The sequence below is a fragment of the Oncorhynchus masou genome, unplaced genomic scaffold (genome assembly GCF_036934945.1).
Source record: "Oncorhynchus masou masou isolate Uvic2021 unplaced genomic scaffold, UVic_Omas_1.1 unplaced_scaffold_181, whole genome shotgun sequence".
Classification (NCBI taxonomy): Eukaryota; Metazoa; Chordata; class Actinopteri; order Salmoniformes; family Salmonidae; genus Oncorhynchus; species Oncorhynchus masou.
In genome coordinates, this window is record NW_027016550.1 from 1,727,635 (window position 1) to 1,753,696 (window position 26,062).

Sequence of the window (26,062 nt, forward strand, 5' to 3'; positions counted from 1 at the left end):
GTTAATGTTGCTGTAGGGTTGTGTTAATGTTGCTGTAGGGTTGTGTTAATGTTGTTAATGTTGCTGTGGGGTTGTGTTAATGTTGCTATAGGGTTGTTAATGTTGTGTTAATGTTGTTGTAGTGTTGTGTTAATGTTGTTGTAGTGTTGTGTTAATGTTGCTGTAGGGTTGTGTTAATGTTGCTGTAGGGTTGTGTTAATGTTGCTGTAGGGTTGTGTTAATGTTGCTGTAGGGTTGTGTTAATGTTGTTGTAGTGTTGTGTTAATGTTGTTGTAGTGTTGTGTTAATGTTGTTGTAGTGTTGTGTTAATGTTGCTGTAGGGTTGTGTTAATGTTGCTGTAGGGTTGTGTTAATGTTGCTGTAGGGTTGTTAATGTTGTTGTAGGGTTGTGTTAATGTTGTTGTAGTGTTGTGTTAATGTTGTTGTAGTGTTGTGTTAATGTTGTTGTAGTGTTGTGTTAATGTTGTTGTAGTGTTGTGTTAATGTTGTTGTAGTGTTGTGTTAATGTTGTTGTAGTGTTGTGTTAATGTTGCTGTAGGGTTGTGTTAATGTTGCTGTAGGGTTGTGTTAATGTTGCTGTAGTGTTGTGTTAATGTTGCTGTAGGGTTGTGTTAATGTTGCTGTAGGGTTGTGTTAATGTTGCTGTAGGGTTGTGTTAATGTTGCTGTAGGGTTGTGTTAATGTTGTTAATGTTGCTGTGGGGTTGTGTTAATGTTGCTATAGGGTTGTTAATGTTGTGTTAATGTTGTTGTAGTGTTGTGTTAATGTTGTTGTAGTGTTGTGTTAATGTTGCTGTAGGGTTGTGTTAATGTTGCTGTAGGGTTGTGTTAATGTTGCTGTAGGGTTGTGTTAATGTTGCTGTAGGGTTGTGTTAATGTTGCTGTAGGGTTGTGTTAATGTTGTTGTTGAGATAATGTTGCTGTAGTGTTGTGTTAATGTTGCTGTAGGGTTGTGTTAATGTTGCTGTAGGGTTGTGTTAATGTTGCTGTAGGGTTGTGTTAATGTTGCTGTAGGGTTGTGTTAATGTTGCTGTAGGGTTGTGTTAATGTTGTTAATGTTGCTGTAGGGTTGTGTTAATGTTGCTGTAGGGTTGTGTTAATGTTGTTGTAGGGTTGTGTTAATGTTGCTGTAGGGTTGTGTTAATGTTGCTGTAGGGTTGTGTTAATGTTGCTGTAGGGTTGTGTTAATGTTGTTGTGTAGGGTTGTGTTAATGTTGCTGTAGGGTTGTGTTAATGTTGCTGTAGGGTTGTTAATGTTGCTGTATGGTTGTGTTAATGTTGCTGTGGGGTTGTGTTAATGTTGTTGTGGGGTTGTGTTAATGTTGCTGTAGGGTTGTGTTAATGTTGCTGTAGGGTTGTGTTAATGTTGCTGTAGGGTTGTGTTAATGTTGCTGTATGGTTGTGTTAATGTTGCTGTAGGGTTGTGTTAATGTTGCTGTAGGGTTGTGTTAATGTTGCTGTATGGTTGTGTTAATGTTGCTGTAGGGTTGTGTTAATGTTGCTGTATGGTTGTGTTAATGTTGCTGTAGGGTTGTGTTAATGTTGCTGTATGGTTGTGTTAATGTTGCTGTAGGGTTGTGTTAATGTTGTTGTTGATGTTCTCCAGGGGGTTCTGATAACCATCTGATCTTACTGGACCTGAGGCCCAACGGGACGGACGGAGGACGAGCTGAGAAGGTTCTAGAAGCTGCTGCCATCGCCTGCAACAAGAACACCTGTCCAGGTAAGTAACAGACACAGTCCTCTGTAGGTGGTGAGAGTGCTCTGTGTCCCAGTTGTCTGTATATGGTTAGTAACAGACACAGTCCTCTGTAGGTGGTGAGAGTGCTCCGTGTCCCAGTTGTCTGTATATGGTTAGTAACAGACACAGTCCTCTGTAGGTGGTGAGAGTGCTCTGTGTCCCAGTTGTCTGTATATGGTTAGTAACAGACACAGTCCTCTGTAGGTGGTGAGAGTGCTCTGTGTCCCAGTTGTCTGTATATGGTTAGTAACAGACACAGTCCTCTGTAGGTGGTGAGAGTGCTCTGTGTCCCAGTTGTCTGTATATGGTTAGTAACAGACACAGTCCTCTGTAGGTGGTGAGAGTGCTCTGTGTCCCAGTTGTCTGTCCAGGTTAGTAACAGACACAGTCCTCTGTAGGTGGTGAGAGTGCTCTGTGTCCCAGTTGTCTGTATATGGTTAGTAACAGACACAGTCCTCTGTAGGTGGTGAGAGTGCTCTGTGTCCCAGTTGTCTGTATATGGTTAGTAACAGACACAGTCCTCTGTAGGTGGTGAGAGTGCTCTGTGTCCCAGTTGTCTGTATATGGTTAGTAACAGACACAGTCCTCTGTAGGTGGTGAGAGTGCTCTGTGTCCCAGTTGTCTGTATATGGTTAGTAACAGACACAGTCCTCTGTAGGTGGTGAGAGTGCTCTGTGTCCCAGTTGTCTGTATATGGTTAGTAACAGACACAGTCCTCTGTAGGTGGTGAGAGTGCTCTGTGTCCCAGTTGTCTGTCCAGGTTAGTAACAGACACAGTCCTCTGTAGGTGGTGAGAGTGCTCTGTGTCCCAGTTGTCTGTATATGGTTAGTAACAGACACAGTCCTCTGTAGGTGGTGAGAGTGCTCTGTGTCCCAGTTGTCTGTCCAGGTTAGTAACAGACACAGTCCTCTGTAGGTGGTGAGAGTGCTCTGTGTCCCAGTTGTCTGTATATGGTTAGTAACAGACACAGTCCTCTGTAGGTGGTGAGAGTGCTCTGTGTCCCAGTTGTCTGTCCAGGTTAGTAACAGACACAGTCCTCTGTAGGTGGTGAGAGTGCTCTGTGTCCCAGTTGTCTGTATATGGTTAGTAACAGACACAGTGCTCTGTGTCCTCTGTCCTCTGTAGGTGGTGAGAGTGCTCTGTGTCCCAGTTGTCTGTCCAGGTTAGTAACAGACACAGTCCTCTGTAGGTGGTGAGAGTGCTCTGTGTCCCAGTTGTCTGTATATGGTTAGTAACAGACACAGTCCTCTGTAGGTGGTGAGAGTGCTCTGTGTCCCAGTTGTCTGTCCAGGTTAGTAACAGACACAGTCCTCTGTAGGTGGTGAGAGTGCTCTGTGTCCCAGTTGTCTGTATATGGTTAGTAACAGACACAGTCCTCTGTAGGTGGTGAGAGTGCTCTGTGTCCCAGTTGTCTGTCCAGGTTAGTAACAGACACAGTCCTCTGTAGGTGGTGAGAGTGCTCTGTGTCCCAGTTGTCTGTATATGGTTAGTAACAGACACAGTCCTCTGTAGGTGGTGAGAGTGCTCTGTGTCCCAGTTGTCTGTATATGGTTAGTAACAGACACAGTCCTCTGTAGGTGGTGAGAGTGCTCTGTGTCCCAGTTGTCTGTATCCCATGGTTAGTAACAGACACAGTCCTCTGTAGGTGGTGAGAGTGCTCTGTGTCCCAGTTGTCTGTCCAGGTTAGTAACAGACACAGTCCTCTGTAGGTGGTGAGAGTGCTCTGTGTCCCAGTTGTCTGTCCAGGTTAGTAACAGACACAGTCCTCTGTAGGTGGTGAGAGTGCTCTGTGTCCCAGTTGTCTGTATATGGTTAGTAACAGACACAGTCCTCTGTAGGTGGTGAGAGTGCTCTGTGTCCCAGTTGTCTGTCCAGGTTAGTAACAGACACAGTCCTCTGTAGGTGGTGAGAGTGCTCTGTGTCCCAGTTGTCTGTATATGGTTAGTAACAGACACAGTCCTCTGTAGGTGGTGAGAGTGCTCTGTGTCCCAGTTGTCTGTATATGGTTAGTAACAGACACAGTCCTCTGTAGGTGGTGAGAGTGCTCTGTGTCCCAGTTGTCTGTCCTGGTTAGTAACAGACACAGTCCTCTGTAGGTGGTGAGAGTGCTCTGTGTCCCAGTTGTCTGTCCAGGTTAGTAACAGACACAGTCCTCTGTAGGTGGTGAGTGCTCTGTGTCCCAGTTGTCTGTCCAGGTTAGTGTCCCAGTTGTCTGTCCCAGTTGTCTGTTATGGTTAGTAACAGACACAGTCCTCTGTAGGTGGTGAGAGTGCTCTGTGTCCCAGTTGTCTGTATATGGTTAGTAACAGACACAGTCCTCTGTAGGTGGTGAGAGTGCTCTGTGTCCCAGTTGTCTGTATCCATGGTTAGTAACAGACACAGTCCTCTGTAGGTGGTGAGAGTGCTCTGTGTCCCAGTTGTCTGTCCAGGTTAGTAACAGACACAGTCCTCTGTAGGTGGTGAGAGTGCTCTGTGTCCCAGTTGTCTGTATATGGTTAGTAACAGACACAGTCCTCTGTAGGTGGTGAGAGTGCTCTGTGTCCCAGTTGTCTGTCCAGGTTAGTAACAGACACAGTCCTCTGTAGGTGGTGAGAGTGCTCTGTGTCCCAGTTGTCTGTATATGGTTAGTAACAGACACAGTCCTCTGTAGGTGGTGAGAGTGCTCTGTGTCCCAGTTGTCTGTATATGGTTAGTAACAGACACAGTCCTCTGTAGGTGGTGAGAGTGCTCTGTGTCCCAGTTGTCTGTATATGGTTAGTAACAGACACAGTCCTCTGTAGGTGGTGAGAGTGCTCTGTGTCCCAGTTGTCTGTATATGGTTAGTAACAGACACAGTCCTCTGTAGGTGGTGAGAGTGCTCTGTGTCCCAGTTGTCTGTATATGGTTAGTAACAGACACAGTCCTCTGTAGGTGGTGAGAGTGCTCTGTGTCCCAGTTGTCTGTCCAGGTTAGTAACAGACACAGTCCTCTGTAGGTGGTGAGAGTGCTCTGTGTCCCAGTTGTCTGTATATGGTTAGTAACAGACACAGTCCTCTGTAGGTGGTGAGAGTGCTCTGTTGTCCCAGTTGTCTGTATATGGTTAGTAACAGACACAGGTTGGTAACAGACACAGTCCTCTGTAGGTGGTGAGAGTGCTCTGTGTCCCAGTTGTCTGTATATGGTTAGTAACAGACACAGTCCTCTGTAGGTGGTGAGAGTGCTCTGTGTCCCAGTTGTCTGTATATGGTTAGTAACAGACACAGTCCTCTGTAGGTGGTGAGAGTGCTCTGTGTCCCAGTTGTCTGTATATGGTTAGTAACAGACACAGTCCTCTGTAGGTGGTGAGAGTGCTCTGTGTCCCAGTTGTCTGTAAAGGTTAGTAACAGACACAGTCCTCTGTAGGTGGTGAGAGTGCTCTGTGTCCCAGTTGTCTGTCCAGGTTAGTAACAGACACAGTCCTCTGTAGGTGGTGAGAGTGCTCTGTGTCCCAGTTGTCTGTATATGGTTAGTAACAGACACAGTCCTCTGTAGGTGGTGAGAGTGCTCTGTGTCCCAGTTGTCTGTATATGGTTAGTAACAGACACAGTCCTCTGTAGGTGGTGAGAGTGCTCTGTGTCCCAGTTGTCTGTCCAGGTTAGTAACAGACACAGTCCTCTGTAGGTGGTGAGAGTGCTCTGTGTCCCAGTTGTCTGTATATGGTTAGTAACAGACACAGTCCTCTGTAGGTGGTGAGAGTGCTCTGTGTCCCAGTTGTCTGTATATGGTTAGTAACAGACACAGTCCTCTGTAGGTGGTGAGAGTGCTCTGTGTCCCAGTTGTCTGTATATGGTTAGTAACAGACACAGTCCTCTGTAGGTGGTGAGAGTGCTCTGTGTCCCAGTTGTCTGTATATGGTTAGTAACAGACACAGTCCTCTGTAGGTGGTGAGAGTGCTCTGTGTCCCAGTTGTCTGTATATGGTTAGTAACAGACACAGTCCTCTGTAGGTGGTGAGAGTGCTCTGTGTCCCAGTTGTCTGTATATGGTTAGTAACAGACACAGTCCTCTGTAGGTGGTGAGAGTGCTCTGTGTCCCAGTTGTCTGTATATGGTTAGTAACAGACACAGTCCTCTGTAGGTGGTGAGAGTGCTCTGTGTCCCAGTTGTCTGTATATGGTTAGTAACAGACACAGTCCTCTGTAGGTGGTGAGAGTGCTCTGTGTCCCAGTTGTCTGTATATGGTTAGTAACAGACACAGTCCTCTGTAGGTGGTGAGAGTGCTCTGTGTCCCAGTTGTCTGTATATGGTTAGTAACAGACACAGTCCTCTGTAGGTGGTGAGAGTGCTCTGTGTCCCAGTTGTCTGTATATGGTTAGTAACAGACACAGTCCTCTGTAGGTGGTGAGAGTGCTCTGTGTCCCAGTTGTCTGTATATGGTTAGTAACAGACACAGTCCTCTGTAGGTGGTGAGAGTGCTCTGTGTCCCAGTTGTCTGTATATGGTTAGTAACAGACACAGTCCTCTGTAGGTGGTGAGAGTGCTCTGTGTCCCAGTTGTCTGTATATGGTTAGTAACAGACACAGTCCTCTGTAGGTGGTGAGAGTGCTCTGTGTCCCAGTTGTGCTCTGTAACAGACACAGTCCTCTGTAGGTGGTGAGAGTGCTCTGTGTACCAGTTGTCTATGGTTAGTAACAGACACAGTCCTCTGTAGGTGGTGAGAGTGCTCTGTGTCCCAGTTGTCTGTCCAGGTTAGTAACAGACACAGTCCTCTGTAGGTGGTGAGAGTGCTCTGTGTCCCAGTTGTCTGTATATGGTTAGTAACAGACACAGTCCTCTGTAGGTGGTGAGAGTGCTCTGTGTCCCAGTTGTCTGTATATGGTTAGTAACAGACACAGTCCTCTGTAGGTGGTGAGAGTGCTCTGTGTCCCAGTTGTCTGTATATGGTTAGTAACAGACACAGTCCTCTGTAGGTGGTGAGAGTGCTCTGTGCCCAGTTGTCTGTAACAGACACATATGGTTAGTAACAGACACAGTCCTCTGTAGGTGGTGAGAGTGCTCTGTGTCCCAGTTGTCTGTATATGGTTAGTAACAGACACAGTCCTCTGTAGGTGGTGAGAGTGCTCTGTGTCCCAGTTGTCTGTCCAGGTTAGTAACAGACACAGTCCTCTGTAGGTGGTGAGAGTGCTCTGTGTCCCAGTTGTCTGTATATGGTTAGTAACAGACACAGTCCTCTGTAGGTGGTGAGAGTGCTCTGTGTCCCAGTTGTCTGTATGGTTGTAACAGACACAGTCCTCTGTAGGTGGTGAGAGTGCTCTGTCCCAGTTGTCTGTCCAGGTTAGTAACAGACACAGTCCTCTGTAGGTGGTGAGAGTGCTCTGTGTCCCAGTTGTCTGTATATGGTTAGTAACAGACACAGTCCTCTGTAGGTGGTGAGAGTGCTCTGTGTCCCAGTTGTCTGTCCAGGTTAGTAACAGACACAGTCCTCTGTAGGTGGTGAGAGTGCTCTGTGTCCCAGTTGTCTGTCCAGGTTAGTAACAGACACAGTCCTCTGTAGGTGGTGAGAGTGCTCTGTGTCCCAGTTGTCTGTATATGGTTAGTAACAGACACAGTCCTCTGTAGGTGGTGAGAGTGCTCTGTGTCCCAGTTGTCTGTCCAGGTTAGTAACAGACACAGTCCTCTGTAGGTGGTGAGAGTGCTCTGTGTCCCAGTTGTCTGTATATGGTTAGTAACAGACACAGTCCTCTGTAGGTGGTGAGAGTGCTCTGTGTCCCAGTTGTCTGTCCAGGTTAGTAACAGACACAGTCCTCTGTAGGTGGTGAGAGTGCTCTGTGTCCCAGTTGTCTGTCCAGGTTAGTAACAGACACAGTCCTCTGTAGGTGGTGAGTGCTCTGTGAGTGCTCTGTGTCCCAGTTGTCTGTCCAGGTTAGTAACAGACACAGTCCTCTGTAGGTGGTGAGAGTGCTCTGTGTCCCAGTTGTCTGTATATGGTTAGTAACAGACACAGTCCTCTGTAGGTGGTGAGAGTGCTCTGTGTCCCAGTTGTCTGTATATGGTTAGTAACAGACACAGTCCTCTGTAGGTGGTGAGAGTGCTCTGTGTCCCAGTTGTCTGTATATGGTTAGTAACAGACACAGTCCTCTGTAGGTGGTGAGAGTGCTCTGTGTCCCAGTTGTCTGTCCAGGTTAGTAACAGACACAGTCCTCTGTAGGTGGTGAGAGTGCTCTGTGTCCCAGTTGTCTGTCCAGGTTAGTAACAGACACAGTCCTCTGTAGGTGGTGAGAGTGCTCTGTGTCCCAGTTGTCTGTATATGGTTAGTAACAGACACAGTCCTCTGTAGGTGGTGAGAGTGCTCTGTGTCCCAGTTGTCTGTATATGGTTAGTAACAGACACAGTCCTCTGTAGGTGGTGAGAGTGCTCTGTGTCCCAGTTGTCTGTCCAGGTTAGTAACAGACACAGTCCTCTGTAGGTGGTGAGAGTGCTCTGTGTCCCAGTTGTCTGTCCAGGTTAGTAACAGACACAGTCCTCTGTAGGTGGTGAGAGTGCTCTGTGTCCCAGTTGTCTGTCCAGGTTAGTAACAGACACAGTCCTCTGTAGGTGGTGAGAGTGCTCTGTGTCCCAGTTGTCTGTATATGGTTAGTAACAGACACAGTCCTCTGTAGGTGGTGAGAGTGCTCTGTGTCCCAGTTGTCTGTATATGGTTAGTAACAGACACAGTCCTCTGTAGGTGGTGAGAGTGCTCTGTGTCCCAGTTGTCTGTATATGGTTAGTAACAGACACAGTCCTCTGTAGGTGGTGAGAGTGCTCTGTGTACCAGTTGTCTGTATATGGTTAGTAACAGACACAGTCCTCTGTAGGTGGTGAGAGTGCTCTGTGTACCAGTTGTCTGTATATGGTAAGAAAAGTAAATAAATAAAAACTGTATATACATAATGTGTGTGTGTGTGTGTGTGTGTGTGTGTGTGTGTGTGTAGGTGATCAGAGTGCGTTGCGTCCCAGCGGTCTGAGGTTTGGCTCTCCTGCTCTGACCTCCAGAGGAATGGTTGAAGACGATTTCAGGAAGGTCGCAGAGTTCATCCACAGAGGTGACCCCTGACCTCTGTGTCTATAGACATAGTGCTGACCCTAGATGTCCAGCTAGCAGACCAAGGCCACCTCTAACCCCTTGACCTCTCACCCCTCGTTCTCCCTACAGGTATCCAGATGACCCTGGACATCCAGGCCTCTCTGCAGCCCAAGGCGACCCTGAAGGAGTTTAAGGAGGCCCTGGCAGGGGAGGGGAAGCACCAGGAGAGGGTAGCAGAGCTGAGGGGGGAGGTGGAGGCTTTCGCTGGGGGGTTCCCCATGCCTGGTCTGGAGGAACTTTAAATACCCGTTTTCAAGATGAAATGTTTTCATGTCAATGCCTTACCGGTTTGACTGACTGTTTCCTTCTCTGGTGTCCTCTGGCTTACCGGTTTGACTCACTGGTTTGTCCCCTGCCTTAACGGTTTGACTGACTGTGTTTCTGAGTTTCCTTCTCTGCTGTCCTCTGGCTTACCGGTTTGACTGACTGTGTTTCTGAGTTTCCTTCTCTGCTGTCCTCTGGCTTACCGGTTTGACTCACTGGTTTGTCCTCTGCCTTAACGGTTTGACTGACTGTGTTTCCTTCTCTGCTGTCCTCTGCCTTAACAGCTTGACTGACTGTTTCCTTCTCTGCTGTCCTCTGACTTAACGGTTTGACTGACTGGTTTGTCCTCTGACTTAACGGTTTGACTGACTGGTTTGTCCCCTGCCTTAACAGCTTGACTGACTGGTTTGTCCCCTGCCTTAACGGTTAGACTGACTGATTTGTCCCCTGCCTTAACGGTTAGACTGACTGGTTTGTCCCCTGCCTTAACGATTAGACTGACTGGTTTGTCCCCTGCCTTAACGGTTAGACTGACTGATTTGTCCCCTGCCTTAACGGTTAGACTGACTGGTTTGTCCCCTGCCTTAACGGTTTGACTGACTGTTTCCTTCTCTGCTGTCCTCTGCCTTAACGGTTAGACTGACTGGTTTGTCCCCTGCCTTAATGGTTAGACTGACTGATTTGTCCTCTGCCTTAACGGTTTGACTGACTGTGTTTCCTTCTCTGCTGTCCTCAGCCTTAACAATTTGACTGACTGGTTTGTCCCCTGCCTTAACGGTTTGACTGACTGTGTTTCTGTGTTTCCTTTTCTGCCTTAACAATTTGACTGACTGGTTTGTCCCCTGCCTTAACGGTTTGACTGACTGATTTGTCCCCTGCCTTAACGGTTTGACTGACTGATTTGTCCCCTGCCTTAACGGTTAGACTGACTGGTTTGTCCCCTGCCTTAACGGTTAGACTGACTGGTTTGTCCCCTGCCTTAACAGTTAGACTGACTGGTTTGGTGATTGACTCCGCTGTCCTCACGACGCCAGGACAGCGGAGTCAATCACCACCTTCCGGAGACACCTGAAACCCCACCTCTTCAAGGAATACCTAGGATAGGATAAGTAATCCTTCTCACCCCCCCCCTTAATGACTTAGATGCACTATTGTAAAGTGGCTGTTCCACTGGATGTCAGAAGGTGAATTCACCAATTTGTAAGTCGCTCTGGATAAGAGCGTCTGCTAAATGACTTAAATGTTTGTCCCCTGCCTTAACGGTTAGACTGACTGATTTGTCCCCTGCCTTAACGGTTAGACTGACTGGTTTGTCCCCTGCCTTAATGGTTAGACTGACTGGTTTGTCCCCTGCCTTAACGGTTAGACTGACTGGTTTGTCCCCTGCCTTAACGGTTAGACTGACTGGTTTGTCCCCTGCCTTAACGGTTAGACTGACTGGTTTGTCCCCTGCCTTAACGGTTTGACTGACTGATTTGTCCCCTGCCTTAACGGTTAGACTGACTGGTTTGTCCCCTGCCTTAACGGTTTGACTGACTGTTTCCTTCTCTGCCTTAACAGTTTAATGTAATGAAACCCAAGACAAATAAAACTCAGATGTTGAACACACCTCGGTCTCTACCGTCTCTTTTTCTTCAGGAGATGAACGATACTGTAGATAGCATATGTGAATCAATGGATGTGATTAGAGCGTGCATTGTGGGTAGATATAGAGCCCATCGGCCATTTAGGATTTGGTTCCAGATACACACATTTATCATGTTTCCATTGAGAGAGAAAGATACACAACTGACTGGAGAGGAACGGGCTGGAGAGGAACGGGCTGGAGAGGAACGGGCTGAAGAGGAACGGGCTGGAGAGGAACGGGCTGGAGAGGAACGGGCTGTAGAGGAACGGGCTGGAGAGGAACGGGCTGGAGAGGAACGGGCTGGAGAGGAACGGGCTGGAGAGGAACGGGCTGGGGAGGAACGGGCTGGAGAGGAACGGGCTGGAGAGGAACGGGCTGGAGAGGAACGGGCTGGAGAGGAACGGGCTGTAGAGGAACGGGCTGTAGAGGAACGGGCTGGAGAGGAACCGGCTGGAGAGGAACCGGCTGGAGAGGAACGGGCTGGAGAGGAACGGGCTGGAGAGGAACGGGCTGGAGAGGAACGGGCTGGAGAGGAACGGGCTGGAGAGGAACGGGCTGGAGAGGAACCGGCTGTGGAGGAACGGGCTGGAGAGGAACGGGCTGGAGAGGAACGGGCTGGAGAGGAACGGGCTGGAGAGGAACGGGCTGGAGAGGAACGGGCTGGAGAGGAACGGGCTGAAGAGGAACGGGCTGGAGAGGAACCGGCTGGAGAGGAACGGGCTGGAGAGGAACGGGCTGTAGAGGAACGGGCTGTAGAGGAACGGGCTGAAGAGGAACGGGCTGTAGAGGAACGGGCTGTAGAGGAACGGGCTGGAGAGGAACCGGCTGGAGAGGAACGGGCTGGAGAGGAACGGGCTGAAGAGGAACGGGCTGAAGAGGAACGGGCTGGAGAGGAACGGGCTGGAGAGGGACCGGCTGGAGAGGAACCGACTGTGTTTTATCTGACTGGAGAGGAACCGGCTGTGTTTTATCTGACTGGAGAGGAACGGGCTGGAGAGGAACCAGCTGTGGAGGAACGGGCTGGAGAGGAACCGGCTGGGGAGGAACCGGCTGGGGAGGAACGGGCTGGGGAGGAACCGGCTGGGGAGGAACCGGCTGTGTTTTATCTGACTGGAGAGGAACCGGCTGTGTTTTATCTGACTGGAGAGGAACGGGCTGGAGAGGAACGGGCTGGAGAGGAACGGGCTGGAGAGGGACCGGCTGGAGAGGAACCGACTGTGTTTTATCTGACTGGAGAGGAACCGGCTGTGTTTTATCTGACTGGAGAGGAACGGGCTGGAGAGGAACCAGCTGTGGAGGAACGGGCTGGAGAGGAACCGGCTGGGGAGGAACCGGCTGGGGAGGAACGGGCTGGGGAGGAACCGGCTGGGGAGGAACCGGCTGGGGAGGAACCGGCTGGGGAGGAACCGGCTGGAGAGGAACCGGCTGTGTTTTATCTGACTGGAGAGGAACCGGCTGTGTTTTATCTGACTGGAGAGGAACCGGCTGTGTTTTATCTGACTGGAGAGGAACGGGCTGGAGAGGAACCGGCTGTGGAGGAACGGGCTGGAGAGGAACCGGCTGGGGAGGAACCGGCTGGGGAGGAACCGGCTGGGGAGGAACCGGCTGGAGAGGAACCGGCTGGGGAGGAACCGGCTGGGGAGGAACCGGCTGGGGAGGAACGGGCTGGGGAGGAACCGGCTGGAGAGGAACCGGCTGGGGAGGAACCGGCTGGGGAGGAACGGGCTGGGGAGGAACCGGCTGGGGAGGAACCGGCTGGGGAGGAACGGGCTGGGGAGGAACGGGCTGGGGAGGAACGGGCTGGGGAGGAACGGGCTGGGGAGGAACCGGCTGGGGAGGAACCGGCTGGGGAGGAACGGGCTGGGGAGGAACGGGCTGGGGAGGAACCGGCTGGGGAGGAACGGGCTGGGGAGGAACCGGCTGGGGAGGAACGGGCTGGGGAGGAACGGGCTGGGGAGGAACCGGCTGGGGAGGAACGGGCTGGGGAGGAACGGGCTGGGGAGGAACGGGCTGGAGAGGAACCGGCTGTGTTTTATCTGACTGGAGAGGAACCGGCTGTGTTTTATCTGACTGGAGAGGAACCGGCTGGAGAGGAACCGGCTGTGTTTTATCTGACTGGAGAGGAACCGGCTGTGTTTTATCTGACTGGAGAGGAACCGGCTGTGTTTTATCTGACTGGAGAGGAACCGGCTGTGTTTTATCTGACTGGAGAGGAACCGGCTGTGTTTTATCTGACTGGAGAGGAACCGGCTGTGTTTTATCTGACTGGAGAGGAACCGGCTGTGTTTTATCTGACTGGAGAGGAACCGGCTGTGTTTTATCTGACTGGAGAGGAACCGGCTGTGTTTTATCTGTAATATTGATCATCAGATTGGATCCGTCTCCGTCTCAACACCCAACAAATGACGGAGACTTCAAGAACTTCCAAAACGACAGAAACATTCAACAATTTAATGTAATTATAACAACAATAAATCAGCATCAAAATGGTGTGAACCAGACATTCAGCTCTGTTTAACACTGGTCCTAGATCAGTCTTATGGTCAGTTATACATCACCCCTCTAATGGTGGTCATTAGGACTGGAGGAGAGGAAGCTGATTCTAGATCAGTCAGACAAAACACTCATCCGAGACTCATTCACACCTGGGGACATTGGCTGAGACTCATTCACACCTGGTTAGGTTATAGATGTGTAGATGGAATGGTCTGGTAACAGGTTATAGATGTGTAGATGGAATGGTCTGGTAACAGGTTATAGATGGAATGGTCTGGTAACAGGTTATAGATGGAATGGTCTGGTAACAGGTTATAGATGGAATGGTCTGGTAACAGGTTATAGATGGAATGGTCTGGTAACAGGTTATAGATGGAATGGTCTGGTAACAGGTTATAGATGGAATGGTCTGGTAACAGGTTATAGATGGAATGGTCTGGTAACAGGTTATAGATGGAATGGTCTGGTAACAGGTTATAGATGGAATGGTCTGGTAACAGGTTATAGATGGAATGGTCTGGTAACAGGTTATAGATGGAATGGTCTGGTAACAGGTTATAGATGGAATGGTCAGGTAACAGGTTATAGATGGAATGGTCTAGTAACAGGTTACAGATGGAATGGTCTGGTAACAGGTTATAGATGGAATGGTCTGGTAACAGGTTATAGATGGAATGGTCAGGTAACAGGTTATAGATGGAATGGTCTGGTAACAGGTTATAGATGGAATGGTCTGGTAACAGGTTATAGATGGAATGGTCAGGTAACAGGTTATAGATGTGTAGATGGAATGGTCAGGTAACAGGTTATAGATGGAATGGTCTGGTAACAGGTTATAGATGGAATGGTCTGGTAACAGGTTATAGATGGAATGGTCTGGTAACAGGTTATAGATGGAATGGTCTGGTAACAGGTTAAAGATGGAATGGTCTGGTAACAGGTTATAGATGGAATGGTCTGGTAACAGGTTATAGATGTGTAGATGGAATGGTCTGGTAACAGGTTATAGATGGAATGGTCTGGTAACAGGTTATAGATGGAATGGTCTGGTAACAGGTTATAGATGGAATGGTCTGGTAACAGGTTATAGATGGAATGGTCTGGTAACAGGTTATAGATGGAATGGTCTGGTAACAGGTTATAGATGGAATGGTCTGGTAACAGGTTGTAGATGGAATGGTCTGGTAACAGGTTATAGATGGAATGGTCTGGTAACAGGTTATAGATGTGTAGATGGAATGGTCTGGTAACAGGTTATAGATGGAATGGTCTGGTAACAGGTTATAGATGTGTAGATGGAATGGTCTGGTAACAGGTTATAGATGTGTAGATGGAATGGTCTGGTAACAGGTTATAGATGGAATGGTCTGGTAACAGGTTATAGATGGAATGGTCTAGTAACAGGTTATAGATGGAATGGTCTGGTAACAGGTTATAGATGGAATGGTCTGGTAACAGGTTATAGATGGAATGGTCTGGTAACAGGTTATAGATGGAATGGTCTGGTAACAGGTTGTAGATGGAATGGTCTGGTAACAGGTTATAGATGGAATGGTCTGGTAACAGGTTATAGATGGAATGGTCTGGTAACAGGTTATAGATGGAATGGTCTGGTAACAGGTTATAGATGTGTAGATGGAATGGTCTGGTAACAGGTTATAGATGGAATGGTCAGGTAACAGGTTATAGATGTGTAGATGGAATGGTCTGGTAACAGGTTATAGATGGAATGGTCTGGTAACAGGTTATAGATGGAATGGTCTGGTAACAGGTTATAGATGGAATGGTCTGGTAACAGGTTATAGATGGAATGGTCAGGTAACAGGTTATAGATGTGTAGATGGAATGGTCTGGTAACAGGTTATAGATGGAATGGTCTGGTAACAGGTTGTAGATGGAATGGTCTGGTAACAGGTTATAGATGGAATGGTCTGGTAACAGGTTATAGATGGAATGGTCTGGTAACAGGTTGTAGATGGAATGGTCTGGTAACAGGTTATAGATGGAATGGTCTGGTAACAGGTTATAGATGGAATGGTCTGGTAACAGGTTATAGATGGAATGGTCTGGTAACAGGTTATAGATGGAATGGTCTGGTAACAGGTTATAGATGGAATGGTCTGGTAACAGGTTATAGATGGAATGGTCTGGTAACAGGTTATAGATGTGTAGATGGAATGGTCTGGTAACAGGTTATAGATGGAATGGTCAGGTAACAGGTTATAGATGGAATGGTCTGGTAACAGGTTATAGATGGAATGGTCTGGTAACAGGTTATAGATGGAATGGTCTGGTAACAGGTTATAGATGTGTAGATGGAATGGTCTGGTAACAGGTTATAGATGGAATGGTCAGGTAACAGGTTATAGATGGAATGGTCTGGTAACAGGTTATAGATGGAATGGTCAGGTAACAGGTTATAGATGGAATGGTCTGGTAACAGGTTATAGATGGAATGGTCAGGTAACAGGTTATAGATGGAATGGTCTGGTAACAGGTTATAGATGGAATGGTCTGGTAACAGGTTGTAGATGGAATGGTCTAGTAACAGGTTATAGATGGAATGGTCTGGTAACAGGTTATAGATGGAATGGTCTGGTAACAGGTTATAGATGGAATGGTCTGGTAACAGGTTATAGATGGAATGGTCTGGTAACAGGTTATAGATGGAATGGTCTGGTAACAGGTTATAGATGGAATGGTCTGGTAACAGGTTATAGATGGAATGGTCTGGTAACAGGTTATAGATGTGTAGATGGAATGGTCTGGTAACAGGTTATAGATGGAATGGTCTGGTAACAGGTTATAGATGTGTAGATGGAATGGTCTGGTAACAGGTTATAGATGGAACGGTCTGGTAACAGGTTATAGATGGAACGGTCTGGTAACAGGTTATAGATGGAATGGTCTGGTAACAGGTTATAGATGGAATGGTCTGGTAACAGGTTGTAGATGGAATGGTCTGGTAACAGGTTATAGATGGAATGGTCTGGTAACAGGTTATAGATGGAATGGTCTGGTAACAGGTTATAGATGGAATGGTCTGGTAACAGGTTATAGATGGAATGGTCTGGTAACAGGTTATAGATGTGTAGATGGAATGGTCTGGTAACAGGTTATAGATGGAATGGTCTGGTAACAGGTTATAGATGGAATGGTCTGGTAACAGGTTATAGATGGAATGGTCTGGTAACAGGTTATAGATGGAATGGTCTGGTAACAGGTTATAGATGGAATGGTCAGGTAACAGGTTATAGATGGAATGGTCTGGTAACAGGTTATAGATGGAATGGTCTGGTAACAGGTTATAGATGGAATGGTCTGGTAACAGGTTATAGATGGAATGGTCTGGTAACAGGTTATAGATGGAATGGTCTGGTAACAGGTTATAGATGGAATGGTCTGGTAACAGGTTATAGATGGAATGGTCTGGTAACAGGTTATAGATGTGTAGATGGAATGGTCTGGTAACAGGTTATAGATGGAATGGTCTGGTAACAGGTTATAGATGGAATGGTCTGGTAACAGGTTATAGATGGAATGGTCAGGTAACAGGTTATAGATGGAATGGTCTGGTAACAGGTTATAGATGTGTAGATGGAATGGTCTGGTAACAGGTTATAGATGTGTAGATGGAATGGTCTGGTAACAGGTTATAGACGTGTAGATGGAATGGTCTGGTAACAGGTTACAGATGGAATGGTCTGGTAACAGGTTATAGATGGAATGGTCTGGTAACAGGTTATAGATGGAATGGTCTGGTAACAGGTTGTAGATGGAATGGTCTGGTAACAGGTTATAGATGGAATGGTCTGGTAACAGGTTATAGATGGAATGGTCTGGTAACAGGTTATAGATGGAATGGTCTGGTAACAGGTTATAGATGGAATGGTCTGGTAACAGGTTATAGATGGAATGGTCTGGTAACAGGTTATAGATGGAATGGTCTGGTAACAGGTTATAGATGGAATGGTCTGGTAACAGGTTATAGATGTGTAGATGGAATGGTCTGGTAACAGGTTATAGATGGAATGGTCTGGTAACACGTTATAGATGGAATGGTCTGGTAACAGGTTGTAGATGGAATGGTCTGGTAACAGGTTATAGATGGAATGGTCTGGTAACAGGTTATAGATGGAATGGTCTGGTAACAGGTTATAGATGGAATGGTCTGGTAACAGGTTATAGATGGAATGGTCTGGTAACAGGTTATAGATGGAATGGTCTGGTAACAGGTTATAGATGTGTAGATGGAATGGTCTGGTAACAGGTTATAGATGGAATGGTCTGGTAACAGGTTATAGATGGAATGGTCTGGTAACAGGTTATAGATGGAATGGTCTGGTAACAGGTTATAGATGGAATGGTCTGGTAACAGGTTATAGATGGAATGGTCTGGTAACAGGTTATAGATGGAATGGTCTGGTAACAGGTTGTAGATGGAATGGTCTGGTAACAGGTTATTGTGTCAATTCACAAACATTTGGTCAACATCTCAGTAAAACGGTGGTCGTCACGTCAACGTTTAAAAATGAACTTCGTTACACCCTCATGCTGACGTCACAACACTCCCACAACGTTACTATGACAACCTTCGAAAAACAGTTTCAATACGTCACATTTTGGTAGTACATTTAAAAGGTGTCCAGGGAGATGCTGGATGGTTACTATGGGGAAAGTGGTTGCCGCCGCCCGGGTGTAGTAGCGCTGTAACTAGGGACGTACAGAGTAGGAACTGTCGGACGCTTCACCCCCGGGGACGAGCCGCACCGGGCGACACATTTCAAAAGGACTTTTGATTCATTAGGATCTCCCATCAGCAAAACGTTGACTACATGGAGTAGGAAAACACATGGGCAGAAAACAAACTATTTAAATGTATTTTGGGAAGAGCTGTGGTCACCGTTTGTGTACATTAAAAGCAGCGTTTCTCAAACTCGGTCCTGGGGACCCCAATGTTTCTATTTAAATGTATTTTGGGAAGAGCTGTGGTCACCGTTTGTGTACATTAAAAGCAGCGTTTCTCAAACTCGGTCCTGGGGACCCCAATGTTTCTATTTAAATGTATTTTGGGAAGAGCTGTGGTCACCGTTTGTGTACATTAAAAGCAGCGTTTCTCAAACTCGGTCCTGGGGACCCCAATGTTTCTATTTAAATGTATTTTGGGAAGAGCTGTGGTCACCGTTTGTGTACATTAAAAGCAGCGTTTCTCAAACTCGGTCCTGGGGACCCCAATGTTTCTATTTAAATGTATTTTGGGAAGAGCTGTGGTCACCGTTTGTGTACATTAAAAGCAGCGTTTCTCAAACTCGGTCCTGGGGACCCCAATGTTTCTATTTAAATGTATTTTGGGAAGAGCTGTGGTCACCGTTTGTGTACATTAAAAGCAGCGTTTCTCAAACTCGGTCCTGGGGACCCCAATGTTTCTATTTAAATGTATTTTGGGAAGAGCTGTGGTCACCGTTTGTGTACATTAAAAGCAGCGTTTCTCAAACTCGGTCCTGGGGACCCCAATGTTTCTATTTAAATGTATTTTGGGAAGAGCTGTGGTCACCATTTGTGTACATTAAAAGCAGCGTTTCTCAAACTCGGTCCTGGGGACCCCAATGTTTCTATTTAAATGTATTTTGGGAAGAGCTGTGGTCACCGTTTGTGTACATTAAAAGCAGCGTTTCTCAAACTCGGTCCTGGGGACCCCAATGTTTCTATTTAAATGTATTTTGGGAAGAGCTGTGGTCACCGTTTGTGTACATTAAAAGCAGCGTTTCTCAAACTCGGTCCTGGGGACCCCAATGTTTCTATTTAAATGTATTTTGGGAAGAGCTGTGGTCACCGTTTGTGTACATTAAAAGCAGCGTTTCTCAAACTCGGTCCTGGGGACCCCAATGTTTCTATTTAAATGTATTTTGGGAAGAGCTGTGGTCACCGTTTGTGTACATTAAAAGCAGCGTTTCTCAAACTCGGTCCTGGGGACCCCAATGTTTCTATTTAAATGTATTTTGGGAAGAGCTGTGGTCACAATTTGTGTACATTAAAAGCAGCGTTTCTCAAACTCGGTCCTGGGGACCCCAATGTTTCTATTTAAATGTATTTTGGGAAGAGCTGTGGTCACCGTTTGTGTACATTAAAACCAGCGTTTCTCAAACTCGGTCCTGGGGACCCCAATGTTTCTATTTAAATGTATTTTGGGAAGAGCTGTGGTCACCATTTGTGTACATTAAAAGCAGCGTTTCTCAAACTCGGTCCTGGGGACCCCAATGTTTCTATTTAAATGTATTTTGGGAAGAGCTGTGGTCACCATTTGTGTACATTAAAACCAGCGTTTCTCAAACTCGGTCCTGGGGACCCCAATGTTTCTATTTAAATGTATTTTGGGAAGAGCTGTGGTCACCGTTTGTGTACATTAAAAGCAGCGTTTCTCAAACTCGGTCCTGGGGACCCCAATGTTTCTATTTAAATGTATTTTGGGAAGAGCTGTGGTCACCGTTTGTGTACATTAAAAGCAGCGTTTCTCAAACTCGGTCCTGGGGACCCCAATGTTTCTATTTAAATGTATTTTGGGAAGAGCTGTGGTCACCATTTGTGTACATTAAAAGCAGCGTTTCTCAAACTCGGTCCTGGGGACCCCAATGTTTCTATTTAAATGTATTTTGGGAAGAGCTGTGGTCACCGTTTGTGTACATTAAAAGCAGCGTTTCTCAAACTCGGTCCTGGGGACCCCAATGTTTCTATTTAAATGTATTTTGGGAAGAGCTGTGGTCACCGTTTGTGTACATTAAAAGCAGCGTTTCTCAAACTCGGTCCTGGGGACCCCAATGTTTCTATTTAAATGTATTTTGGGAAGAGCTGTGGTCACCATTTGTGTACATTAAAAGCAGCGTTTCTCAAACTCGGTCCTGGGGACCCCAATGTTTCTATTTAAATGTATTTTGGGAAGAGCTGTGGTCACCGTTTGTGTACATTAAAAGCAGCGTTTCTCAAACTCGGTCCTGGGGACCCTAGGTTGTATGGTGCTAGGGGAAAAACACCAAAAGGTAGTACCCATTGGGGTCCCCAGGACTGAGTTTGAGAAACGCTGCTTTAAATATATAAAACCCAACATCCCTACGGTATTAAGGACCTATTTCCTGGTTGTTGTTTCATATTTCCTGGTTGTTGTTGTCGTTAAATTGCACTGCTCCCTTTACATGTTACTTCCAGGTTGAAATGTCACAATATTTAAGCATCAGGTTGAAATGTCACAATATTTAAGCATCGGGTTGAAATGTCACAATATTTAAGCATCGGGTTGAAATGTCACAATATTTAAGCATCGGGTTGAAATGTCACAATATTTAAGCATCGGGTTGAAATGTCACAATATTTAAGCATCGGGTTGAAATGTCACAATATTTAAGCATCGGGTTGAAATGTCACAATATTTAAGCATCGGGTTGAAATGTCACAATATTTAAGCATCGGGTTGAAATGTCACAATATTTAAGCATCGGGTTGAAATGTCACAATATTTAAGCATCGGGTTGAAATGTCACAATATTTAAGCATCGGGTTGAAATGTCACAATATTTAAGCATCGGGTTGAAATGTCACAATATTTAAGCATCGGGTTGAAATGTCACAATATTTAAGCATCGGGTTGAAATGTCACAATATTTAAGCATCGGGTTGAAATGTCACAATATTTAAGCATCGGGTTGAAATGTCACAATATTTAAGCATCGGGTTGAAATGTCACAATATTTAAGCATCGGGTTGAAATGTCACAATATTTAAGCATCGGGTTGAAATGTCACAATATTTAAGCATCGGGTTGAAATGTCACAATATTTAAGCATCGGGTTGAAATGTCACAATATTTAAGCATCGGGTTGAAATGTCACAATATTTAAGCATCGGGTTGAAATGTCACAATATTTAAGCATCGGGTTGAAATGTCACAATATTTAAGCATCGGGTTGAAATGTCACAATATTTAAGCATCGGGTTGAAATGTCACAATATTTAAGCATCGGGTTGAAATGTCACAATATTTAAGCATCGGGTTGAAATGTCACAATATTTAAGCATCGGGTTGAAATGTCACAATATTTAAGCATCGGGTTGAAATGTCACAATATTTAAGCATCGGGTTGAAATGTCACAATATTTAAGCATCGGGTTGAAATGTCACAATATTTAAGCATCGGGTTGAAATGTCACAATATTTAAGCATCGGGTTGAAATGTCACAATATTTAAGCATCGGGTTGAAATGTCACAATATTTAAGCATCGGGTTGAAATGTCACAATATTTAAGCATCGGGTTGAAATGTCACAATATTTAAGCATCGGGTTGAAATGTCACAATATTTAAGCATCGGGTTGAAATGTCACAATATTTAAGCATCGGGTTGAAATGTCACAATATTTAAGCATCGGGTTGAAATGTCACAATATTTAAGCATCGGGTTGAAATGTCACAATATTTAAGCATCGGGTTGAAATGTCACAATATTTAAGCATCGGGTTGAAATGTCACAATATTTAAGCATCGGGTTGAAATGTCACAATATTTAAGCATCGGGTTGAAATGTCACAATATTTAAGCATCGGGTTGAAATGTCACAATATTTAAGCATCGGGTTGAAATGTCACAATATTTAAGCATCGGGTTGAAATGTCACAATATTTAAGCATCGGGTTGAAATGTCACAATATTTAAGCATCGGGTTGAAATGGGGAAAATAATGTACCAGTGGAAATAGCCGATATCGTCTGATGTACAGTTGAAGTAGGAAGTTTACATACACCTTCGCCAAATACATTTAAACTCAGTTTTTCACCATTCCTGACATTTAATCCTAGTAAAAATTCCCTGTCTTCGGTCAGTTAGGATCACTACTTTATTTTAAGAATGTGAAATGTCAGAATAATAGTAGAGAGAATGATTTATTTCAGCTTTTATTTCTTTCATCACATTCACAGTGGGTCAGAAGTTTACATACACTCAATTAGTATTTGGTAGCATTGCCTTTAAATTGTTTAACTTGGGTCAAACGTTTCAGGTTGCCTTCCACAATCTTCCCACAATAAATTGGGTGAATTTTGGCCCATTCCTCCTGACAGTAATCTGTCTGTCAACAGTTGTTGGAGAAATGACTTGTGTCCTGCACAAAGTAAAGTCCTAACTGACTTGCCAAAACTATAGTTTGTTAACAAGAAATTTGTGGAGTGGTTGAAAAACGAGTTTTAGTGACTCCAACCTAAGTGTATGTAAACTTCAGACTACAACTGTATGTATTTAATGTATTATATGAACGGTGACCATCTGAAAACACATTTAAATCCTGTTTTAAATTAGATTTTTTCCCAGCATGCTCCACGCATGCCATTTTAAATATGGCTTCCAGTACTGCTTTATCTTCAGGTTATTATGGTGCATCTGACAGTCCCTCCTCTGTAGAGTAGGACAGTACAGTCATAGGACCCAATAACAGGGAAACGGTTCACATCGGACAGTCCCTCCTCTGTAGAGTACCACGGTACAGTCATAGGACCCAATAACAGGGAAATGGTTCACATCTGACAGTCCCTCCTCTGTAGAGTACCACAGTACAGTCATAGGACCCAATAACAGGGAAACGGTTCACATCTGACAGTCCCTCTGTAGAGTACCACAGTACAGTCATAGGACCCAATAACAGGGAAATGGTTCACATCTGACAGTCCCTCCTCTGTAGAGTACCACGGTACAGTCATAGGACCCAATAACAGGGAAACGGTTCACATCTGACAGTCCCTCCTCTGTAGAGTACCACGGTACAGTCATAGGACCCAATAACAGGGAAACGGTTCACATCTGACAGTCCCTCCTCTGTAGAGTACCACGGTACAGTCATAGGACCCAATAACAGGGAAATGGTTCACATCTGACAGTCCCTCCTCTGTAGAGTAGGACAGTACAGTCATAGGACCCAATAACAGGGAAACGGTTCACATCTGACAGTCCCTCCTCTGTACAGTACCACAGTACAGTCATAGGACCCAATAACAGGGAAACGGTTCACATCTGACAGTCCCTCCTCTGTACAGTAGCACGGTACAGTCATAGGACCCAATAACAGGGAAACGGTTCACATCTGACAGTCCCTCCTCTGTACAGTAGCACGGTACAGTCATAGGACCCAATAACAGGGAAACGGTTCACATCTGACAGTCCCTCCTCTGTACAGTAGCACGGTACAGTCATAGGACCCAATAACAGGGAAATGGTTCACATCTGACAGTCCCTCCTCTGTAGAGTAGGACAGTACAGTCATAGGACCCAATAACAGGGAAACGGTTCACATCTGACAGTCCCTCCTCTGTAGAGTACCACGGTACAGTCATAGGACCCAATAACAGGGAAACGGTTCACATCTGACAGTCCCTCCTCTGTAGAGTACCACGGTACAGTCATAGGACCCAATAACAGGGAAACGGTTCACATCTGACAGTCCCTCCTCTGTAGAGTAGCACAGTACAGTCATAGGACCCAATAACAGGGAAACGGTTCACATCTGACAGTCCCTCCTCTGTAGAGTGCCACGGTACAGTCATAGGACCCAATAACAGGGAAACGGTTCACATCTGACAGTCCCTCCTCTGTACAGTACCACAGTACAGTCATAGGACCCAATAACAGGGAAACGGTTCACATCTGACAGTCCCTCCTCTGTATAGTACCACGGTACAGTCATAGGACCCAATAACAGGGAAATGGTTCACATCTGACAGTCCCTCCTCTGTATAGTAGCACGGTACAGTCATAGGACCCAATAACAGGGAAACGGTTCACATCTGACAGTCCCTCCTCTGTAGAGTACCACGGTACAGTCATAGGACCCAATAACAGGGAAACGGTTCACATCTGACAGTCCCTCCTCTGTAGAGTACCACAGTACAGTCACAGGACCCAATAACAGGGAAACGGTTCACATCAGAATACAGTTCAGGATCTTAAAATAAGGGCTGCGTAAATCTCTCTTGGACAAGGTGATCCTTTAAATCAAATATAGGTTGCCTTTATTTACCCCCCCCACATACACAGAAAAAAGAAATGCTAATTAGCTGCTAATGTGGCTATCATAAAGAACTACAAATACCATGATGATCTGGACAAGAGACTGACGAATCGAGACAAAGGTAAGAATCTCTGTATTAACTATCTAATCTTAGCTAAATGTAGTTATTAATAAATTGGCTACATTTCATTTAAATGGACAATTCTGCGAACTGTCTTGTGTAAGTTTTTAATTGACACAATACCTGTTAGCAAAGGTGTCAGCAAGAGATGACGTGCAGGAGCATGCTGGGATTTGTAGTTTTGCATGTCTACTTTGATGCTAATTAGTATTTTCAAATCAGAGTAAACAGAGCCGAATATATTGATAAAAGTCACCTTGTCTGAGAGAGATTAACATGGTGGAAAAATGATTGGAACCATTTCCATATTTGACCGCTAGGTTTTATGGGAATTATGACACCACTATGGGGCTCTATAAATCAATGATGTGTATAAACCCTGGATGGCTGACAGGGGGGTGCTGTATTGAAGCCACCGGCAGCCATCTTGGCTCTCCTTAATTATGTGTATAAAGCCTGGATGGCTGACAGGGGGGGTGTGCTGTATTGAAGCCATCGGGCAGCCATTTTGGCTCTCCTTAATGATGTGTATAAACCCTGGATGGCTGACAGGGGGGTGCTGTATTGAAGCAACCGGCAGCCATCTTGGCTCTCCCTAATGATGTGTATAAACGGGGCGGCAGGGTAGCCTAGTGGTTAGAGCGTTGGACTAGTAACCGGAAGGTTGTGAGTTCAAACCCCCGAGCCGACAAGGTACAAATCTGTCGTTCTGCCCCTGAACAGGCAGTTAAGAATGTGTTCTTAACTGACTTGCCTGGTTAAATAAAAAAAAAAAAAGGTAAAAATTAACTTGTAAGTCGCTCTGGATAAGAGCGTCTGCTAAATGACTTAAATGTAAATGTAATAAACCCTGGATGGCTGACAGGGGGGTGCTGTATTGCAGCCACCGGGCAGCCATTTTGGCTCTCCTTAATGATGTGTATAAACCCTGGATGGCTGTATTGAAGCCACCGGGCAGCCATTTTGGCTCTCCTTAATGATGTGTATAAACCCTGGATGGCTGACAGGGGGGTGCTGTATTGAAGCCACCGGCAGCCATTTTGGCTCTCCTTAATGATGTGTATAAACCCTGGATGGCTGACAGGGGGGTGCTGTATTGAAGCCACCGGCAGCCATTTTGGCTCTCCTTAATGATGTGTATAAACCCTGGATGGCTGTATTGAAGCCACCGGGCAGCCATTTTGGCTCTCCTTAATGATGTGTATAAACCCTGGATGGCTGACAGGGGGGTGCTGTATTGAAGCCACCGGCAGCCATTTTGGCTCTCCTTAATGATGTGTATAAACCCTGGATGGCTGACAGGGGGGTGCTGTATTGAAGCCACCGGCAGCCATTTTGGCTCTCCTTAATGATGTGTATAAACCCTGGATGGCTGACAGGGGGGTACTGTATTGAAGCCACCGGCAGCCATCTTGGCTCTCCTTAATTATGTGTATAAAGCCTGGATGGCTGACAGTGGGGTGCTGTATTAAAGCCATCGGGCAGCCATTTTGGCTCTCCTTAATGATGTGTATAAACCCTGGATGGCTGACAGGGGGGTGCTGTATTGAAGCCACCGGCAGCCATTTTGGCTCTCCTTAATGTGTATAAACCCTGGATGGCTGACAGGGGGGTGCTGTATTGATGCCACCGGCAGCCATCTTGGCTCTCAATTGTAAGTTGGAAGATATAGAAATCCATTTACTAATGTCA

General features: G+C 46.0%; 1 protein-coding gene and 1 pseudogene across 4 annotated transcripts in view; one reads left to right on the plus strand and one right to left on the minus strand.

Annotated features, from left to right (window-relative positions):
• The window catches only part of shmt1 (serine hydroxymethyltransferase 1 (soluble)), a 68,859-nt gene extending 59,292 nt beyond the window's left edge, over nucleotides 1–9,567 (plus strand). For all 4 annotated transcript variants that reach the window (XM_064964675.1, XM_064964679.1, XM_064964677.1 and 1 more), the window contains 3 exons: nucleotides 1,606–1,722; nucleotides 8,669–8,779; nucleotides 8,890–9,567. In XM_064964675.1, coding sequence (XP_064820747.1) covers nucleotides 1,606–1,722; nucleotides 8,669–8,779; nucleotides 8,890–9,062 — 401 coding nt within the window. In that variant the 3' untranslated portion in view covers nucleotides 9,063–9,567. The remainder of the gene's footprint in view (nucleotides 1–1,605; nucleotides 1,723–8,668; nucleotides 8,780–8,889) is intronic.
• Nucleotides 9,568–10,106: 539 nt separating this feature from the next.
• LOC135538755 (uncharacterized protein DKFZp434B061-like) lies at nucleotides 10,107–13,078 on the minus strand (annotated as a pseudogene).
• Between the last annotated feature and the right edge of the window lie 12,984 nt (nucleotides 13,079–26,062).